This window comes from Alligator mississippiensis, chromosome 11, assembly GCF_030867095.1.
Source record: "Alligator mississippiensis isolate rAllMis1 chromosome 11, rAllMis1, whole genome shotgun sequence".
Classification (NCBI taxonomy): domain Eukaryota; kingdom Metazoa; phylum Chordata; order Crocodylia; family Alligatoridae; genus Alligator; species Alligator mississippiensis.
The window spans coordinates 30,327,011-30,349,634 of NC_081834.1; the positions used below are offsets into that span (position 1 = coordinate 30,327,011).

The window sequence follows — 22,624 nt, forward strand, 5'->3', positions numbered from 1 at the left end:
ACCACTTGAAACCAGAGCCTGGACAGCCAGAGCCACTCTCCAGCAGCCAGCCAGGTTCCACGCACCCAGATCACCACTGCTGCAGCCCTGGGAGGCCCCCCAGATCCCAGATAAGGTTGCTGAGGCCAGCCCAAGTGCTGGCCCCTGCCTCCACTACCCTACCCAGGGCAATCTGCTGCATGCCAGAACATGCATGCAGGGACATGCCCTGGGACAGCTAGCAGTGGCACAAACATGTGCCACTACTATTTGTCCACGGGGAAACACATGTTCCCACTCATGGGGACACACCTCCTTTGTAGTCAATTGCACAACAGAATTCTTAAAGAAGCAGAGCAGAGATGTTTACATCAGATTTTAAAACCAATAACTCAGTTTGTATAATACAAAGCATAAGAAACCATGAACTGCTATCAGTTTTATCCATTTCAGCAGGACAACACTGGAACTAGATACTTATAAAGTTTTTGAAGAGTTGGAAAATAAACCCACTTTATCATTTTAAATCTAGATATACAAGGATGTCTATGGTACCTTATGCTCCAGGTAACTTAATATAATTACAATAAAATCACACCCTAGCTGCATTAAAAAAAATAGTTACAGAAACTCTGCTTGTCAAATTGCCACCTCTTTCATCATCATCTAGTATACATAACCTCAATGTTATTACCTATTTCATATAGATTCCCAGTCTGCATTTGCTGAAGTCTGGGATCTGAACCATTTAACATTATGTTTCACTGAACTTAGTGGATATGAATGTCTAAGGAACTGTGTAGTTTTACTGCTGTGTGTTATAACATACCTGTTCCATTTGTATATAGTGATTTGGCACTACCAATATTTGAGTTATTTTGGGAAAAAAATCATAAGTTTGCAGTTATTTAGAAATGACAAGTGTAAAATGGAACTTCAGGTCCCACCAAAACTTTTCCTTAAGGAGCTTGCCTAGAACTAACCCTATCCATTTTGATTAGATTTTCTATCATCTTTCAATTTCCTTCTACTGGTGTTTGCATAAAAGCCATCAACATTCAGTGATGGACAGCATTTGGAAACCTGGATAGATACATAGAATGCACTTGTTAATGTTGATTTTTTTTTTCAGTTTTTGAGAGTAGCAGTTTGCTCCTAACATAGCAGATCTTGGATGTTTGTTAAATTCTTGATTCCCAAATCCTTCAAAAAAATGCCAAATATTTAATTTCTTTTCATTTCAGATAGATTTTGCATTGTTTTATTAAAATGCATACTTTAGCATCTTTTTCATTTCTGGGGGTGGAAATGATTTGCTAAAATATTTCAACAGATAGCTAGTTTGATGTTTTGTAGGCCTATACAAATCTCTCCAGAGTGAAAAGAAAGTATCATATTTTCTTGCAAACAGTATGCACCTTTTCCCAAAAAACAGCTTCTGGAAATTGGGGTACACATTATAAGAAAGGAAAAAGTAACTCTGTGCATGGCATTCCATAGGGAGTGGAACAATGAGCAAGCTGGGCAACTCAGCTGCTGCTATTCAATGACTTACTCCAAGGAACTATCTTTTTTCTTCGTTTTGCCTTTCAAAATGAAAGTATGCAATGTCTGGATTGCCAAATCTTTCCAAATCGATTTGGAGGGCTCTGATTTGATTCAGAGAGATTAAAGGGTCTTCCTGATTCGATTTGGATTCAGCCACCAAATTGGGCTGAATCTCCACCAAATCAAATCAGCAACCAAAGCTTCGTGCAGCCCAGTTATCATACAATATAAATAGATTGTTAAGCCTTCCACGCAGGGACTGTGTCTTCATATTAGCTTATATGGTACTAAGCAGGACAAGATCTTAAAAAATAAACTTCAGTTCTTACCCAAATTCTAACTGGAGTTTATTGGTGATACTGGCATGTCTAAATAAGATGCTAAACGCACAGTAGATTAATTCTACTGTGCATTAGCATGTCACAGCAAAAGCCATGCTAATGTGCAGTAGAGTTAGTGTACTGTGCATTAGCATCACAAAAAACCTGTGCACCGCTGCTACTGAGCACCACCACCAGTTTCTGTGCATTCAGTTAATAGCGCGCAGTAACAGCATATTAATGAACATGTAGAGGCGCCGACTGTAAACCAAGTATTACTTCAATATAAACATGAAAATGGGGCATGTGGTCTGTAGAAGGAATCAAGGTTTAAAATGTGTAATCCAGTTGCAATGTTCACTGAACAGTCATTCCTACTTGCATATATCAAATACCTGGATTATAAACAAACAGCATCTCAGCAGCTTGAATAGACTGGGAGTTATCTGTAAGTGTATATCATCTGGGTATAACGGCTATGGCCCTGTTTCAGCAAAATGTGTAAGTACGTTTAAGTCTACTTTTAAACATTTTGCCAAATTGGAGCCTATCTGTGAAGTATGCTTCTCTGCATTGGGTTTTAAATTATTCCCTTCTATTATATAACATGATAGTTTGCATGCAAATCACAAAGTGCATTGGGATTCAGCTTTTTACTCCATTTTTGCAAATTATTCCACAGAAATTAGCTTCATTTGTGTAGGGAGTCATAATAAAGTCCAAAGAGAAGAATCTACTTTTTCAGTCAGTTAGCTAGTAACAAGAAATAAAAAGAATCATGCATATGCGCTCAACAAAATAAAACAATAGTTAGATACAAAATGAAAATAGCTTTATTAAAAACATTTTTCTAGAACACCATGTTTAAAACAGAAGTCTTATGAAAAGCAGTTACTGTGCAAGGAATGCAACCAATTGTAATTTCTGCCATTTATTCTTCAACATAACTGACACGTTACAAACTTGAAAATATCAATTTAAAAATAAATATACATCATTTTTACTTAAAGGAATGTAGATCAGTAATTATATATGTGAATTATTGTTTTTCAACTTAGTGAAGACTGAAATTTTCCATGTTTCTAGCTGCAAAATACTGCAAAGACAAAAACAACTTTGTACCAAAACACTTTGCATTCCAGCATGTACTCAAGAATGTTTCTGCCGTACTGACTAGTGACCATAGCCTACAGAACCTCATACCTGTCATGTGACTAAAATGCATTTGTACTTGCATGAATCATCTTCAGTATTTTCAAGGTCACTCAGTCACCTTTAACTCTGTGATTCATTTCTTTTACCTTTGCTATAACCCCACAGTTAACCCCAGTCAGAATTATTGCTTTTTAAAAAACATGAACACAGATTGTAAACTGATATCAGATTCTCTCTCTAACTGTTTTTAGGTTCAACCTAAGATATTTCTATTCATTATCAATGGCTGTGTCCACTACTAGCTGTTCATTTTTGCATTACACTTTTTTTTGTTCTCCTTTGCCAGAGTGGCTTCTTACTGGGCTAGTAGGCCAGGCTCTGCACCTAGCAGGGCATGCTACAGTGACATAGTAAAGATGGATCTACATGTGATCACCAACTAATGTCACTGTAGCAGTGTGCTTCCCCAGTATAGCATGCTGTTACAGCAACACAGCTGGGAAATTTACCTGTGTGCCTCATGCACAGTGCAGTAACAGCCCGTACTGTGCCATGCTTTAGTGCTTCCAAAGGGTAATGCTAAAACACAGCACCATAGCCAGGTCACCATACAGTGACATGTAGACATACCCATGGTATGGTAACAGGCACTATATTAATAAACTATTCTTTTCATATTCCAGTCTAGAAGCAGTTTTGTCATTTGCTCCATAGTAGCAGCTGAGAGTTGTGACAGGGCAAAAACTGTATTTTTCAAAATCTCAAACAAGTCAGCTATACAGAGCCAAATTATTTTCCTTTCACTGAAAATGTGTCAGACGTCACAAAAAGCTGAACTTCCTAACTCCAAATCACTGCAGTATATATCAGTCAAGGGTATACAGAGAACAGGTCACTTGATTAATTACTTCAGGGATACCACAGGTTTTGAGGTATTCCTTGACGCATTTGCCCTATCAATTCTGCATACCTGCAACAGCTACATTATGATTTCTTTGCTAACATTTATTTTTTTGGTTTAAGATTCAAAGTCACCAATATTCAGCAAGCCTATAACTTTATATACCTGATTTTATCTCTAAAATGGCTGATGTATGAGGCTGTAGCACAAACTGAGGGTTACACCTGACATTGCATCCTTCTGCTGTTAAGGCTACCTTCACAGTTGGCAGCCCAATTCAGAAGAAGGCTAGATTATGGCTTTAACACAGCCCCTTGACAGGCAATTCTCAGTGGCATCTGCATAAGTGGCTGGGCACACCGAACAGCCATTCTTTATTCATGTTATTTGTATGTGCACTACTTAATTCCCATCCCCGTAGAACCTGCCAGTACTCAGGGAACAGACAGAACATAGCCCTCATGCCACTTCCTGCTCTACAAAGAGTTTAAAACTCAACAGTCATCCTAGGCCTCTCATCAGGTTATTTTGGGTTGAATTTCCCAATCTGATGTGGAGGTGGGAGAAGACACATTTTTTTGGTAAATATATTTTTAATGGCACCAGTTTCAAGGTGCTTAGATGTTTAGAATATATCACAAAGATCTAGGAAGTATGTTAGTTGGCAGAGTATGGTGAAGCCATCAAGGGTATATGATAAATGAAATTATGTGATTGTGTATCTACATAAATTTTGCCTACATGTGTTTTGCCTTGGTTATGAGATGTTTGATTACATAAAATAATAGCAATAATATTGAGGAAATTATGTATTAGTGTGGATTTCATAAGCATTTCCATAGGAAGTTTCCAAAGGAAGTTCTCTCTTTAGATAAAGAATTGTATGTTCCATGTATAAAACAAATTCGTATTCTGATGGTCAAAAAGAAACAGTTGGCCAAATTCTGACACTCCTGCTCAGATTGTAATCCCATTCTCACTGAAGAAGATGGCAGAATTCCTGTGGAGTGTAACCAAAGGGGAAATGCCCATCAGTCATGGCTCAGACTAAATCTCATAGACTTTAATGGGAAATTCATTTGAGTAAAGACTAAGGATTTGCCACAAAACATATCACCCAGAAGTTTTTCAGTTATTGCTTTTACTATTTGAATGCTGTTTGTGATGATGTGATGATAATCTGCTGCCAAAGAAGAATGCACAATGTGCTGCAGGGGATTATCTACAGGAAAAAATAATTATTTCTAGTAAAACCAGACTGAGCTCAATGAATGTAATCTTGTAAAAAAAATTCTCACTGATGGTTTCCTATTACCTACATATATTTGTAGAGTCCAACAAATGTTACCTTGGAAAAAAATAGAGCGAAAACATAGACCAGGTTCTGCATACACTCAAATGAGGCTTCAGTATTTCTGAACAGAGGAGACACACTGAGTATAACTGATGTAGCTGATGTCAGTTCTCTAATCCTGGGACTATCTTCAGTCTCAATACAGATTTGAATAATTTAATGGTTCTTTCCAAGAAAGTTCAGCAGGCTTTTATTTATGAGAGGTGAGGGAAAAATAATGTTCTTTTTGCAGTGAGACCCCACTGCTGATCTCTTTCTCATGTTAATGTTAATTCTACATAGAATAAAAATAGAATCTTTTCAGAAGCATCTTGCTCCCCTTCTGCCCCTGAGGCTGTGAATCATGGTTCCCTGAGCTCTGCTGACAGAAGCAGAGTATGATTATAGCTCATTAGGAGGGCAGTCTGGCTGCAAAGGCTTTGCTGGTGATTGTGGTAGCAGCAGTCCCATACATGGGTAATTCTGTGCATTGTTTTTGCATGTTCTTATAAGAAGACCACAATCCTAGCTCTTCTATTAAGCTTCTAACTGGTGATCTTATTCCACCACATTTTAGTCCTTGAAAATACCTTTTGTACTAAAAGTTTTTCAGGGACTCAAGCATGATAGAATAGGATTGCATTTAGGTGTCTAATAGAAATAGGATCTGGCCCTGAGTGTATCCATATCCTTCCTCCTTCACCTCATCAACAGCAAGCTTCTGATCTTTATGTTTAAGGTCCTATACAGTTTAGCTCTGTCTCTTACTATTTTGTTCCTGCCCCCTCCACTCCACCAAAAATACCAGCCTTCACTATTCATTTTCCTCACAAGAGCCTCTATGCTTTTTTCCATGCCACATCATATACAAAGGACACGTTCTCCACATGGGCACTAACCTGTTGTTCTTCAAATACAGGTTTTTTCAACATCCCTTTTAACAGAAATGCCTATGGATAAGTGCCAACTGATAGCCTTGTTACATGGACAGCGGGACTTACAATATTTACAGAAAAATCAGATAAGATAAATTAGTCTATTCAAAACTGGCTAACTGTGTATATATCTGGTCTCCATATTCTAATTTGTTTTTTACTAGTATTTCTTTTTGTCCCTTTTCCCTTCCTTCAGACTACTTCATACCCCTGTATCATCTTTTAAATAAATAACAAACATCTTTTTGAAAAAGGAATTGTCTTTTACCTTGTGTTTTCATACTATACAAAAATAACTAGCTCCATACAAGGATAAGTGGGTAAAATTCTATAGCCTTTGTTACACAGTCAATTACAACTCCATCCAATTGTTTTTGCTGCCCATAAAATCTATGAATACGTAGCACAATGGGGCTCCAATCCTGACTAGTGTCCATGACATGCTGTACTTCAAAAAACAAACAGCAGCAGCCCTATAATGACAACAACAAAAAAATCATTTTTAAAATCATCTTTAGGGAATCTGAAGGTAGCTTCAAAATGTTTGATGAGCCAAGCACCACAAAAATAGGGAACATCTGGGATTTTGCTGTTCAGCCAATTCCTTTTTTAATCTGCCTGTATACATAAGGCCTCCAATTTACCTTCCTCTGGGGATGCTGCAAGTCACAGCTCTGTATAAAAGTTACTAATGTCTTAATTATGAGTAAATGGGGAATAAACATAACAGTTAGTAAGCTTACGTGCTGGGGGTAAAATGCAAACAGATGCATTGAGAGACAAATCCTGGAAAGGGCACTGAGCAAACAGTTCCTTCAAATTTTTCAAAACAGGGTCAAAGACACCCTTCCTTTATGGACTGCAGTCACTGCTGCTGGGTGTAACAGCAGAAATACACTGAACCCAACTCTGCTCCTGTGTCTTTCTGTGGTTCAGAGGAGCCTCCCTCTGAGATACTCACTGGCTGTTTCCCCACCATATATGCAGAAGACCCATTCTTGTTCTCCCACACTTCAGTACAAAGAACAGCCACAGAATGCAGAAGTTAGGTGGACATACTGTGCAGCTCCTCCACCATCCAGCAAAATCCCACCAATTCCATGGTGTTTATGGTACAGCCCAATGGTGCTCAACCTTTTCCTCACGCAAGATGGATTTGTTGCTCTGGGCTGGTTTGTAGGTCAGATCAGGTCCCATGAGCCAGGATTGGGCCCCACACTGGTTCCCAGAGCCCTGCACCACCTCCCAGGGCTGGCTCTTGTATCCCTGGATCAGGTCCCAGGACACATCCACACACAGATCCAATATGCTGTCCAGTCCATTGGGCTCTCCAGTGGTCTGGAAGTTTGGCAGCAGGGGAGCAGGAATTGCTGCTGCTACTACTCCCGCACCACCAGATTTTTTGGCCCAGATGGCATGGCTCTGTGGGTTGGGAGTTGAGCACCCCTGGCATAGTCCTTCTCTATGTGTTTGAGTTAAGCATATGCTTAAGGACCTTGCTGGATTATAGCCACTGTTATTAGCAAATCTAGTCAAATGTGACGGATTACAGAAGTACAAAGATATAATATATAAAAGAAAAAATAGAACCTCAGGTGGTACAAGAGGCTGAAACTAAAATGTCAGCATGTTCTGCCAGTACTAGAAATTTAACCCAAGTAACATATTTTCTAAAATGTTTATCATCTTAAAAACTAGAAAAAAATAGAACAATCATGGTACTGTGATGCAGGGGAAAAAAAATCATGGGTTGACGTGGGTTCTTGCAGTTCATCTGTTACGGGTTAAATACGGGTCTCAAATATTCTGTACATTTCTGGAAACTGAGAATATGACCATATTGTCAACTCTAGGTTGAAAGATTATTTCCTACATTAAATAAGAGCATCTCTGTCAAATGATTCCAAGATGTTTAACTTAATTACTTAATTATATTATTTACAAGGTTTTGTCTGTGCAAGCAGTTATGATAGCTACTTACCTAAAATGCTATTTCACATGCAAGTAGTTAGACCTGTAAGCTGGTCATTGTGCTGTACATATCTGATTTGTGTGCAGATGTACCAGATTGGGAGAAGCCAAATACTAATATCAGGTACAGTATTTTTTTCCCCTTCCTGTATCTCAGTTTATCTTCCTGATGTAGTACAGACCCAAATTTACTCTTTTCAGGGCATTGATATATAAAAATTAAATCTCTGAAGGAAAATATTGAAGTACTTATTCTTCACCTGGGTTATTTTTGTAGTTGCAGTGTTTGTTTATTTTCAAGGAACTTAGTACAATATATTTAGGTAAAAAATACTGTCCATCTTTAAAGAACATAGTACAACATATTTAATGTGGAGCGAAAAAAACGCAAGCGTCAAAATAATAATGACAACTGAACTGAATTCAGTGAATCCAAAATGGAATGGTACCAGTCTGTTATCTGAGAAATTAAGTAATCCCAGTCAATGGAAGCCCCAAAAAGAGTCGAGTGAAAAATAACCAACCTATAATTTTCCAAAGGGGGTATTCAGTGATTTTGGAAGGTTTAGAGTAGATGGGACCAGCCATTCTCGAGTTATAAGTGAACATACATATAGACATAAACTTAATTTTATATATTTAGATAATATACATTCCATATTTTACTATATATATATAACTAAGTAACTGTTTGTTTATTGCCCTCAAAACAGTTATGAATTTATCAACAACTCACTAGATGAGTCTACACATTCATTAACGCCCATTTAGTTTAGTTCTTGCTTAATGGAGTTACTGCAAACTATAGCTGCTACGCAGTAGTGCCGGTACACAGATTTTTTTTGTGCTGCTTACTGCACAGTAGCCTAATGCTACTGCACAGTAGCGTATTAGCATGGTTTTTGCCCAGCACGCTACTACACAGTGTTATTAGGCTACTGTGTATTAAGCATCTTGTGTAAATGCACCCTTTGAAAGATAACACCTTTCAGCATTCCCCTTACTAAGTTTTAGTACTTGTTATTATAATATATTAAATGCAAAATAGTCACACATGCACACACACATGCACACGCATGCGCTCTCTAGCCTTAAGGCTGTTTTATAGGAGGATTTACACTTCTCACTGTATGTAATGCTGCCCAAACTTTGTTGGTCGTGCAAGTCCCTAGAGCTAGGGAATAAGCAAGTCCAGTAACGTTCTTTAAACTCCCTTTAAATCTCTACACAACAATCTGCAATTTGCAACATTTCCAATAGGGTGAGAAAATCTGCAGCCTTAATGCAATAAACTTGGTAACGTCCTGGAATACATTCTGCTTCTCTTGGAGACCCTGAGACCAAGGAAGGGTATTGTAATATCTGAAAACTTGTCTAAATTTATCCCAGTCATGCAGCTGGTCCAATGCACAATATCACCCACATAAATTCTTGCCTCTTGTCCTTATCACGGACCATTCTAATCCTTGCACTGCTCTGTCCCTTTCCTTTTTTCACCCAAATGTAGCTCCTATTATTTCTAAACTCTTTCTCTGTACCTGTGGATTACAGTGGTTCCACTTTCAGAAAATGACTGAGTAGGCCTTGCCAGATTGCTTGACTATAATAGGCATCAGTGAAATATCTGCAAACAGCTTATGATTATGCCTAGTGCATACCAGTTTCTGGATCATTCTGGACCACTTAGTTATGTGTGTCTACAGAGTATAAACACAGCGGGTGGGGGCATTCATCCAACACTAGTCTCATTTATGATACCAGAGTTGGTCAATCAACTATGGCCCAGCTGAGCCTATTAGGATTAAGGAATGCCAGCTTCCATAGACAACTGCATACAGGGGAGTGCTATGGTTTACATTCACATCTGGCAACCTTTGACTTCACTCCCAAAATGACCAAGTATCAATTTACATCTGGATCAACTACAGTAAGCCTTTGGGACTAGTCCAGAACCAGGCTCGGACTCATGCCTCTGAAGTTATAGTGAGACACCTTAAACACACTATTATCATGGCCCTTACTATCACAGTACAAATGATAAATAAAAAACAAAAATGTTTGCTAGCCAGTGGCAAAATTAATATCTCGAGTGTGGATCTAATTGGTCAGACCTTTAGATCACAGATGAAGTCAAAGAGAACCTAATTTCTAATCTAATTAAAAATGGTTCTGTTCAATTCCAAAACATGGGGTATAGTACCTACTTGTTTTAACAAAGAAACTGGAGACAGAAGCCAAGCCATATCTGAGTAAAATTGAGCCCTGATTTAGCCTGATTAATTTCAATAGCATTACACCAGAGATGTCCTGGGCTTTACTGGGTCAAGATCAAAGTAATGTCATAAAAAAGCAAACTAACTGAAAGCTTCTATGTGACGTACCATTTATATAACTAATGTACTGAAGATTTACAAAATATTGTATTTGGCACCAGTGAAAAATGAGTCAGACAGGAAATATGATCACCTTATTTACGCAAATTCAAGATGAGTTTGAATTTAAGATGACCCACCCCACAAAAATTAGATTCTATACATGGAAAAATTATAAATTTGTTATAATTCTCTATGTACAGAGTCTAATTATTGGAGCATAACCTTAAATTCATCTCCCCCACTGCTGCAGCAGGGCAAGCAACACTAGAAGTAGGCAATGGGAGAGGAGGGTATCAAGTGGCCTGCCCCCTGCCCCTTTGCCCCTTGTCCTCCTCCCACTACTTGCTCCTTTGCTGCTTGCCTCCCCCACCAGTGCCTGTGCACCCCAGCCCATCTCCTGCCCTACAGTTTCTGCCCTTCCCAAGGACCTGTTCCTGCTATCACTTGCCCCCTCTCCCTCCTGCCTCCCCCTAAGCTTGTACTCCACTGTCAGCTGTCCCCCCAGAGTTTACCCTCTGCAGCTCCAGAGCGTACTCCATGGTTACTTCAGCCCCTGCCAGGCCTGACTGCAGCAGTTGAAGCTCCAGACCCAGCAGCGGAGTTGGAGCCAGGATGGGAGCTCCTGCCACCACTGCCACCTAACCCCAACTATGACTTACCTCCTAAACTGTTTTTTTATATATATTACACACACACACACACACACACACACACTAGCAAATTGCCCATCAAGAATGATGGCGGTGTGGGGTGGGTGGGGATGGAGTGCTGCCACCCACCAACCTGTGGTACCACGGCCTCCCAGGAGCAGGGGCTGTGGGGAAAGCTTGCCCTGCCATCCTCTCGTTCCCCTCCAGCGCCGCTGGCCTCACTCCCTCCTCCCCTCCAGCCCTGCTCCTCAGCGGCAGCAGAGCACTGCCATGATGGCAGGGATGGAGTTGGCGGGGGGCAAGGCCTGCATGCGAGCCTTGTCCTCCCGCTCCATCCCCTCCATCATGGCAGCACTCCACCATCTCCGAAGAGCAGGGACTGGGGGGGGGGGGGAGAAAGGAGGTCAGCACCTGCTCTGTCCCTGACATCACGGCGACACTCCGCACTCCGATCGGTTGTTTCACTAACCACAGTGCTCCAAAAGTGTTACAGACAGACAGACAAAGACCTTTATTATATAAGAATTTTTTAAAAAGATCTCGAATGTACATACATTTAGCAGCCATCAAGATTTGTGTTGTATTCTGGCTGTTGGAAAGCTGAAGAATACAGCCATGGTTGGGCTGGGACCAGGTCAACCATGTTCTCTGTGCCGTGGGCCCAAGCAGGATGGCAGCTGGAGCCATGGAGGGTAAGCAGTTGTGGAGGGAGGAGACGGGGAGCCTGGGGCAGAGGCTGTGAGAGGCAGGGGGTGGGCACGAACAGTGGCTGTGCTCCACCTCTGACCCCAGGTTGGGGCTGGAGTTGGAGCTGCAGCAGCTGCCTGCCTCTGCTAGTCCTCAGCTTGTATTCAAATCAAAGATGAGGGGCTTCCCTCCTCCCCACCCCCCCCCCCATGTTAAATGGTGAAAAAAAATAGAGGTTTGAAGGATTTATTCTGAAGTCATTTACACTTGTTTGAATTGGGTGTAAAAAGATGACCAAATGAGAATTCTTGATTAATTCTAATTGTAAAATATCACTCCTACTTTGCATAGACACAACTATTGCACAGGAGTCAGGCAAGTTCTTCAGATGTTGGATTGGCACAGAGTTGATTTGATTCTGAAGAGCTCCCCTGCCAGCAATAACAGAGTTGGATTATATATAGGATGTTTTTAAAAATTACCATGAGTTGAAATCTAGAGCAGTGGTTTTCAGCTTGTGGTCAGCAGACCCCCTGCCCTTTGGGGTCCACAGACTATGTATAAGGGCTCCACAAAAGATGACTATGATTAATCAAAAGTATGTGAATACCCATACTTACCATTCAAAAGGGTCTGCACCTCCATTCCAACTTTCTAAAAGGGTCCACAAATGAGAAAAGGTTGAAAACCACTGACCTAGAGGACTGGAGAAAGTAAGTTTGCCAGGTATTAAGCAAAGCATTTTTGTTTTATATGTTAGGAACAAATATACAATATTAGTAAGCCAAAAACAGGAATGTTTAGAATGGGTTCAAGAAATTAGACAGGTTATTCCTTTAAACATTTAAATAAGATATCCATACTAGTGATGGTGCATTATCAAATTTTGGAAAGGAATTAGTTTAAAGTTTAAGTCACATATCTTGTTTAAATTTAGTGTGATTAGGGCTTTTAAGTATTTAATGGTAGTGTGAGACATTTTAAAGAGAAGATTTTAGATTCAATTTACCGAGGTAAAAATTAGGAATAACATTTCCTACATTTCTTAAAATTTATTTTAAATCAGATCTTTCATTACAGAGCATTCTTTTTGTATTGCAATTTGGACCCTGCTTAGCAGTATGCCAAATACCATCTACAGTACCTGTTTTCTAGGATTGGTGGTGAACATGTGAGCAGTCTCATGAGTACAAAGGAGTGTTTACCCTGGCCCATACTTGGCTTCTGTGCACACTTTTGTCTCAACCTCCTCCACATTGCATGATGCAATTATATAATTCTCCAGCTTTCCAGCAGCTGGAATTCAACACAAATCTTGGCTACTCGTAGATGTATACCTATTCAAGATCTTTTCTTTTTTTTTTTTCATATAACATTTTCAGATTTGGGTTCTGAGGTAAGTCATAGTTAGGGTTTGGTTTGGTTTGGTTGTAGGGTTCCAGATGTTACTGCATTTTCTTTTAATGAAGATAAAGTTGCATGCATGTGTGAGACAGCCCAAGAGGAGGACTGCCCTTGGGTGGAGACCTTGCTATAACACCTCTGCATTATAGGGAGTTGCCATTTCAGATTTCTCTTTCGTGGACAGGACGCTTAAAGCAGGAGTAAAGAAGTGGGTTAAGTTCCTGTGAAAAACAGGTTTATCTGCTTACATTTATACAGTAAGTACAAACCCATTTTGTCTTTTGAAACAGGAATTTACATAAATTTGCTTTGCCCTGCTAAGGATTCAGTATTAGGCATTTCTTTTAATGTTTACAAATACCTTGGTTTGCTATTTAAATGGAAAAAAATCTTTTAACAGAGGGGGAAAAAAGTCTTTCAGATGGATGATGCAACACTGTAATCCCTTTAAACGTGAACATATAAATTAACTTTCTCTGATGGCATTGTTTCTCCCAGAGCACTCTCTGAGGTAGTATTTCTCCATATTCCTCCCAAATGGTGCTGTAAGCCACACTTCAGTTCTAAATGTTCTGTTTTTTTAAAGGTTTACTAAATAGTATAGTATGTGAATTAAAACAGACTGAGAAAAGGGAAACTTTGGAAATAGGAACTGCAATACCAGAGCAGCCAATGAACTAAGATCCTGTGTAGTAGTGACCATACCGAGTGCTTTAGATTGAAGAAAGAACAAGAAACCTTACAATAGACAATTATAGAACTGACCAACCAATAAGAGAAGTTTCTTCGTAGCTCTGTCAGGTAGTGATTGTTTCTGTCCTGAAGCAAGAAAATGTATATCCCTCATAAAACAAATCACCATCCATAGGTATGGCTCATACCTTCTTGAATCCTGTTAATTCTCTTGTCTCAACTTCTATTTCACCTGACAGTCAAACAGCAGATAGATACAACTAAACACATTTCCTTCAACTCCAGAATTATAAGGCAGGAAAATTCACATTCTAGTGAATGCACAAAAAAAAAAAAAAAAGGATTAAAAATTACATGTTAAATATATTTTTCCCCCTTCAGGTGCTGTTTTAAAAGAATAGCCTTTGACCAAGAATAAAAATTGTCGTCAGAATAATATGCGAACAGGTAAATTCTAGTAAGTTTATTTTTTAATTAGTGTGTTTAAATATATTTAGAATTCACTAAAGTCCACTGATTCCAGCTGCTGGTATTGGACTATTAAGCTTGCTCCTGAGAGCAACTCCACACCCAGGGCAATGGACAAGTACTTGGCAGTTAGTAACACCTACATCTTCCCTAAGGAAGGATTACATTGGCCAATCTTAATGCATCTCTTTAACATTGGGATTGGCTGGCACACGGCCCAAAGCTTTGTATAAATGAAGAAGGATGATGTAAACCTTTTATTTGCTGCCTTCTAACAATTTTGAATTGTTTTATTTTTGGTTCACAGGATATCAAACTTAGGCAGTGTTTGATGGTTTAGTTTCTGACTTGGGAGACAAATAAACCAAAGTTGTAAGCAGCAGCGGTGGATAAGGTTCTAGGTACTACTAAGAGATTTTATAGTTGTTGTTTGCCTTTTTTCAAAGACAGGACACTCAGATCCAAAGTTTTCAATGGATACAGACAAAGATGTAAAAGCAGTTTTGCATGCATTGGACCTGAATATGTGCATGCAGAACGTAATGTTGCAATTACCTCTGACACTGAGTTCCTTACAGCACTAACTTGGAGTGGTTCAATGTTCTTTAATCTTGGTTCAAAAACACAGACTCTTTGATCACCTTCCAGAAATGTTTTTGACCTCATTTTCTTCTCTCAGCAAGTGAAATATTTGATCAAAATAAAAAAATGTACATGTTGTAGAATTGAATAGGTCAGTAGCATTTCTACAGAGAAATTAATTTGGAAATTTATTGACAATATCTATTTTTAAATTGATTTTTAATCTACATCGATCTTGAAAATGTTTTGCCTATCATCAAGTATCTTCCATAGCAATCTTTTCTATCGGTTATGGTTATACTAATTCAAATGTTGCATATATTTGCCTTTCAGAGAATACAATTTGCATTTTTAGATTTAAAAAAAGGTACTAACTTCACTCATAAGATAATACAGTGTGGCCTTTTGAAACCAAATACAAACTGCCACATATACACATTTAACCGAATCAAAAAAAGATAGCGATTCAGGTTGGACAAGTTTATTTTGGCAGCAGAGCACAATACCAGATGAACTGGCAGGTCTGGTTGCACACCTCTAAAAAAACACTAATCTCTTAAGAAAGTGGCAAGCTATACTACATCCTCCCTTATACTAATGTACCTGGGTCCCTAGGTCTGTTACAATACATTCTGATTTTCATGCAGTACTTATATTTCACTGGATCTTTGGCTGTAAACTTCAGGGAAAAATCTTGCCCTGTAAAGTGGAAAAGAAAAGATTGTTGTGTGTTAGATTTTGGTCTAAACCATGTCAGTGAAATGAACATGACTTATATTAATTGTAATAATTTACATTTTAATATTTACTGTACTAAATAAAACGTGCGAGCCATTTTGCAGTGTCACTCTGGATACTTTTAATAAACAGCAGAGGAAATAGTTATTTGCCCATACTGGAATGAGAGAAAAGTACAGATGAGTTCATAACAGAACATTTGACTGAGTCAGATGTAGGAAGATATTCTCTAAAGACTCAGCTTACTGGCAAACACTTTAAACAAGTGAGAACTAACATTTTTCCTTATCATTGTAAGTGTTAGTTCAGAAAATGTATAATATAGCGGCAAGCTCTGAAGAGCTGCTTTTCTTGCCCTGCTCCGACTTGCCCCTTCTCTCCAGATAGGCTGAAACTAGAATTCCTGAGGTATTTTGCCATGGAATGGAGACGTGGCTTAAGGGACTGCAGAGAAGACAGTGGCATGGGTTTTAAACAGTGTAGGTTGTAGCCGTGTTGGTCTAAGGACATTGGCAGGCAAGGTTCTTTGGGTAAACCCAATATCTTTTATTAGACCAACTCAAATAGTTGAAAAATTCTTCTTGGCAAGCTTTCGGTCAAACACCCTTGGTCAGGCTGAGGAAGTGTCTACAGATAGTCTGTGCTCTTCCTGGATGGAGTGACAAAGAAAGAAAGCCAGTCAGTTAAAATGTAAATTGAGGTCGTAAGTAGGTGAGAGACAGGTGGGGGGTGGGGGGAAAGGGGGCATGAATGTAGCTGTAGTCAAAGGATGGGAGACAGGAGAAATGGGGGAAGAGAATGAGAATAGCTGGTAAAAAGTGGATGGTTTACCTGGGAAGTCAGATGTTAGGCAGGTTACAATGTGTCATAAATCCAATGCCTATATTTAGTCCATGATTTTTTGTATCCAGTTGATTGATGAAGTGAAGTTCATAGGCTCATCTGTGAAAGGTATTACCTATGACGAGCCTATGAACTTTACTTCATCAACCTACTGGATACAAAAAATCACGGAGTAAATATAGACATTGGATTTACTTATGAATACAGTAAAAAGAAGCTACAACTGGGCTACACTGGTTTATTCCAAAACAGTAGAGATGAAAAATGTAAATCACAATACCCATTTCTACAATAGTGTCCTTTGTATAAAACCAGTAAGTCAAATTTTTCTATACATAAACAATAGGAATTCAGCTGTCTCATTTTCAGATACTGCTAGAAATAACAGTGAAAACACCACCTAAAGTGATATCAGAAACTTGAGAATCATGTGTTATGTCACAAACCCATTCTATTCCTGTTTTAAGGGAAATGTTGGAGTTTTATAAGTAAGGAGTTATAAAATAAACTTGTGTATGTATATACACATTATCTACATCTATAGCTATATAATCTCATCATATAATCAAACACACTACAGACCCCCACACCAAGGGGAAGAACTAGATTTGGGGCTCCTGAGGCAGCTCTCAGAGACCATAAAAACTAAGGAGGCAGTAGTCATGGGGGACCTAAACTACCCAGACATCTGCTGGGAGACACAGACGGCAAAGTCCCACCGTTCACGCACGTTCCTATCCTGTGTACAGGACCTCCACCTGACACAGGAGGTACATGGTCCCAGTAGGGGGAATGCCTTACTGGACCTGGTATTGGCAACGGGGGATGATATGGTAGGGGACCTACAGATTGGTAGTCACCTGGGGGACAGTGATCACCAAATAATAGAATTCACCATAAGACATCAAGTGGGAAAGGTAACTAGTAGGGTGAAAGTGCTAGCTAGACTTTAGGAAAGCTGATTTCAATGAACTCAGGCGATTTGTCAAGGACGCACTGCAGAGTAGGAGTTTTGAAGTGATGGGAGCCCAGGAAGGGTGGCTGTGCCTTAAGTAATTGATCCTTTGGGCACAGAGAGAGACAATCCTGATGCGAGGAAAAAGAGGGAAAGGGGCCAAGAGGCTTCCTTGGCTGACCAGAGAAATCCAGAGCAGCCTGCGGACTAAAAGGGGAGCATATAAAAAGTGGAAAAAGGGAGAGATTACCAAAGAGGAGTATACCTCCTCTGCTCGCACTTGTAGGGAGGCAGTTAGATGGGCCAAAGCTACCATGGAGCTGAGGATGGCATCCCAAGTAAAGGATAACAAAAAATTGTTTTTTAGATATATAGGGAGTAAAAGGAAGGCCCAGGGAGGAATAGAACCCCTGCTAAATGGGCAGAAACAATTGGTGATGGACAGGGGGGACAAGGCTGAACTCCTCAACGAGTTCTTTGCCTCAGTGTTCCTAAGTGAGGGGCACGACAAGTCTCTCACTGGGGTTGTAGAGAGGCAGCAGCAAGGTGCCAGACCACCATGCGTAGACCCTGAGATGGTGCAGAGTCACTTGGAGGAACTGGATGCCTTTAAGTTGTCAGGCCCGGATGAGCTCCATCCAAGGGTACTGAAGGCACTGGCTGACGTCATTGCAGAGCCACTGGCAGTAATATTTGAACACTTGTGGTGCACGGGCCAGGTCGCGGAGGACTGGTAAAGGGCCAATGTGGTCCCCATTTTCAAGAAGGGGAGGAAGGAGGACCCAGGCAACTATAGGCCAGTCAGTCTCACCTCCATCCTAGGCAAAGTCTTCGAAAAAATTATCAAGGCTCACATTTGTGAGAGCCTGGCAGGACAAATTATGCTGAGGGGAAACAAGCACGAGTTCGTAGCAGGTAGATCATGCCTGACTAATCTAGTCTCTTTTTATGACCAGGTTACAAAATGCCTGGACGCAGGAGTAGGGGTTGATGTTGTATACTTAGACTTCAGGAAGGCCTTCGATATGGTATCCCACACCATACTGGTAAACAAGTTAAGAGGCTGTGACTTGGATGACGACACAGTCTGGTGGGTGGCAAATTGGCTAGAGGGTCGCACCCAGAGAGTCATAGTGGATGGGTCGGTATCAACCTGGAAGGGTGTGGGCAGTGGGGTCCCGCAGGGCTCGGTCTTTGGACCGATACTCTTCAATATCTTCATCAGCGACTTGGACAAGGGAGTGAAGCGTACTCTGTCCAAGTTTGCAGATGACACAAAACTGTGGGGAGAAGTGGACACGCCGGAGGGCAGGGAACAACTACAGGCAGACCTGGACAGGTTGGACATATGGGCAGAAAACAACAGAATGCAATTCAACAAGGAGAAATGCAAAGTGCTGCACCTAGGGAGGAAAAATGTCCAGCATACCTACTGCTTAGGGAATGACTTGCTTGGTGGAACGGAACCGGAAAGGGATCTTGGAGTCCACTAGGACATGAGTCGGCAGTGTGACGAAGCCATCAGAAAAGCTAATGGCACTTTATTGTGCATCAGCAGATGCATGACAAACAGATCCAAGGAGGTGATACTTCCCCTCTATCGGGCGCTGGTCAGATTGCAGTTGGAGTACTGCATGCAGTTTTGGGCACCACACTTCAAGAGGGATGTGGATAACCTGGAGAGGGTCCAGAGAAGGGCCACTCGTATGGTTAAGGGCTTGCAGGCCAAGCCCTATGAGGAGAGACTGGGGCACCTGGACCTCCTCAGCCTCCGCAAGGGAAGGTCGAGAGGCGACCTTGTGGCTGCCTATAAGTTCATCACGGGGGCACAGAAGGGAATTGGTGAGGCTTTATTCACCAAGGCGCCCCCGGGGGTTATAAGAAATAATGGCCACAAGCTAGCAGAGAGCAGATTTAGACTAGACATTAGGAAGAACTTCTTCACAGTTCGAGTGGCCAAGGTCTGGAATGGGCTCCCAAGGGAGGTGGTGCTCTCCCCTACCCTGGGGGTCTTCAAGAGGAGGTTAGATAGGCATCTAGCTGGGGTCATCTGAACCCAGCACTCTTTCCTGCTTATGCAGGGGGTCGGACTCGATCTATTGAGGTCCCTTCGGACCCTAGCATCTATGAATCTATGAACATGCAACCCAGTTTTCAAATGTGAATTTATTAAAATGTCCAAATCCTGTACTTTGGACACTGAAATTGTTAATTTTGTCTTAATACCAATTAATTCTCTGAATGTCAATTTGAGCATTTATATTCAGGATTTTGACAATCTGTTAATATGGGATATTGAAACCTGGGCTTAGAGGCTGGGAACAGAAGTTACACATAAACGGGTTTAAGAGATCAGAAACTGGTTTAAACCTGTAACAGTACATAAGTTCAGGGCACATAAACCAGTTTTGAAATGGCCAAAACCAGTTTGAGATAAACCCGGTTGAATGTAGTATCATACTTTACTGATTGAGCTCAAACTGGTTTATTGAATTTCTGTCCCAGACCCCTTCCTGGTTTAAGTTAAACCACAGTCCCCCAGCATCCCAGCATGCTTTGCAGTTCTGGGTGGGGCTGTGCTATCTGCTCCAGTGGAGCACAGAGCTAGCCCCACCTCTCTGTTCCCTAGCTGAAGCAGGGGTGGCTGTGTGGCCAGATGCCAGCTCTGCTAAAGCAAGGGCAGCAGGGAAGAAGTTTGTTCCGCCCTTCCTCCCCTGTGCCACCAGCCCATGCCAGGCATTTCTCCACTTGCTGTTCCAGAGCCAGGGGCATGGCCAATCCCAGCAGTAGCCTCAAGTGAACTGGCCAGGGAGGGGTTTTAATTTCCCCCTCCTTTTCCCACCAGCATCTGAGCCAGGGTCTGCCTGGTACTCCCCCCTTGCTGCTGTAGCGGCAGGGGTGAGGGCATAGCCAGAGGCCAACCGACATGGCCCCAGGGGCAAGAAGGGGGTTTATTTTCCCTTCTGCCCCCTCTGTCCCTGAGGGACCGCAGCCAGGGTCTGCCGGCCCCAATAGCCACTTCCTCCAATTGTTCCCTGCATAGGGCGAGAGGTGAAATAAGCTCCTTCCCCGCCCCCTCCACCAGACACTGGAGGGAGTAGGGAAATAACCCCCTTTCTGCCCCCACACCTACAGGGGCCATGCCAGCCGGCCTCTGGCTGTACTCCTGCCCTGCTGCTGGAGCAGTGAGGGGGGAGGGACCCTGATGAGGGCAGCACACTCTGTCATGGTTTCCCAGGAGCACAAGCCTCTTTCCAGCAGGAGGCCTGCATTATGGGTGGGAGTGGGGTGGGCAGAGCTGCCGCACACTGTGTGGGGTAAGGGGCAATGGTGCTAGAGGGAGCCTGGGGGGCTATAGCCACCCTTCTGAGCCCCAGTGCCACCCCTCGGCCCACACAGTCTGAAGCAGCTCAGACTGCCTCACCCCCTGCCAGAAAGAAGCTTGCACTCCCAGGAAAACATGGCAGGGGGTGCTGCCCCTGTCATGGTCTCTGCCATCTTGCTGCTCCAGTGGTAGGGGTGGGGGTGCAACTACAGAACAGCTGGCATGGCACCCTTAGGAGAGGGGGCAGGGAGGGAGATTATTTCCCCCCCTCCCTCTAGCATTTGGCAAAGAGGGCAAGAGGGGCTTATCCTTCTGCTCACTCCGCACAGGGAGCGATCGGTGGTGGCTGGGGCAGCAGCTGCGGTCTCCCGGGGAGAAAGGGGGAGGGGAATAAATCGCCTCACTGCTCCCTCTGCCTCAGGGGGCCATGCCAGCCAGCCTTTGGCCCTGGCCTCGCTCCAGCCACTGGAGCAGCTAGGGGAGGTGGGGAAGGGAGTGCCAGGTGGACCCAAACTAGGGTCCATACTAGTGGGACATGGAGAGGGGAATTAAATCTCCTCTCTGGCCAGTTCACTTGCGGTTACTGCTAGGCCTGGCTACGCCCCCAGCACAGCTTCCCTGCAGCCAAGGGCACACTCTCGCACCCCACCAACTTTAGGCCTGAGCCACTGCGGTTATGTGCCTGCATTTCCTGAATGTCTATTCACTTGCAAATTGGTTCAATCTAGGCAGGTTAGACTAACTTATAAAGATTGAATCAATTCAGGCTCTGGCTTTTTCAATGTCTGCCCCTAGCCAGAGTGTTCTGATACAAAATCTACAGCAAAATATATTTCCTTTGGATACTAAATTGTAAGACACAAATTTAATTGTCTGGAGTGATCTGAAACTGTACTTTCTACATAAGCAAGATTTAATGAGGTAGCTCTTCAACGGCATCAGAGTACTACCTGATGAAGCTAAGTACAGTAAAGATGGATGAAGCCAACTGGATGACTGCTTTTCTCGATACAGTTTGGAATATCTGCAAGGCAGCTTCAAATTCTGTTCAGGTATATGAGGCCTGAGGGTTCATTTACAGCTAGAAATAGAGAAGTGCTCAAATTGTCCCTCTTTTCCTTGCCCCACTACATAACTATTAGGGCTGTGCGAAGCTTTGGTCCCTGATTTGATTCAGTGGAGATTCAGCGCAATTCGGCGACTGAATCTCTGAATCAAATCAGAGGACCCTTTAATCTCTCCGAATCGAATCAGAACCCTCCAAATCGATTCAGAGAGATTTGGAGATACAGACACAGCTTTAAATGTTTTTTCTACATACCTCTAGGAAGCAGGTGAGACTTGTGAGTGCTGTGATGCTGGAGCGCATGGAACGTCCCACAGAAGCACGGGGGTCTCCCTCGCATGCTCAGCAGCAGTCCCGGAAGTGGACCAGAAGCACTTCCAGTCCACTTCCAGGTCCACCGGTGAGCGCACAGGGAGCCACTTGCATCTCCCTGGCTTGGTGGCTGGTACCTCTTGGGTCTGGGCAGGCAGCCAGGGTCCCGCTGCAGCTGATCACCAAGCCAGGGGGCCACTGGGGGGCCCCCCAGGTGCACTCCCTGGCACACCCAGAAGTACTTCTGGTCCACTTCTGGGTTGTCCTCCAAGCATGTGGAGGGTCCCCCTGCACTCCTGTGGGACTCTCCATGTGCCCCAGCATCGCAGCGATCACAAGCTATGCCTGCTACCTCAAGGTATGTAGAAAAAACTTTTAAAGCTG

General features: G+C 42.1%; 2 protein-coding genes across 9 annotated transcripts in view; one reads left to right on the forward strand and one right to left on the reverse strand.

Annotated features, from left to right (window-relative positions):
- NRG4 (neuregulin 4) overlaps nt 1-22,624 on the forward strand; it is a 105,067-nt gene that overhangs the window by 48,810 nt on the left and 33,633 nt on the right. The window contains exons 1-2 of one of the 3 annotated variants that reach the window (XM_019477485.2): nt 13,374-13,515; nt 14,333-14,398. The exons of 1 other annotated variant lie outside the window; for it this stretch is intronic. In XM_019477485.2, the coding sequence (XP_019333030.1) occupies nt 14,389-14,398 (10 nt within the window). In that variant the 5' untranslated portion in view covers nt 13,374-13,515; nt 14,333-14,388. Of the gene's footprint in view, nt 1-13,373; nt 13,516-14,332; nt 14,399-22,624 lie in introns of those variants that run through there. One more of the 3 variants, XM_006261348.4, reaches the window with a different exon arrangement.
- The window catches only part of FBXO22 (F-box protein 22), a 73,686-nt gene that overhangs the window by 478 nt on the left and 50,584 nt on the right, over nt 1-22,624 (reverse strand). For 2 of the 6 annotated variants that reach the window (XR_002087016.2, XM_019477480.2), the window contains one exon: nt 15,467-15,700. The exons of 1 other annotated variant lie outside the window; for it this stretch is intronic. Coding sequence is in view for 3 of the 5 variants with exons in the window: in XM_019477480.2 (XP_019333025.1) it covers nt 15,652-15,700 (49 nt within the window). In the remaining 2 variants the exon portion in view is untranslated. Of the gene's footprint in view, nt 1-2,662; nt 4,904-15,466; nt 15,701-15,843; nt 16,389-22,624 lie in introns of those variants that run through there. 3 more of the 6 variants (XR_009455611.1, XM_019477483.2, XM_019477481.2) reach the window with 2 other exon arrangements.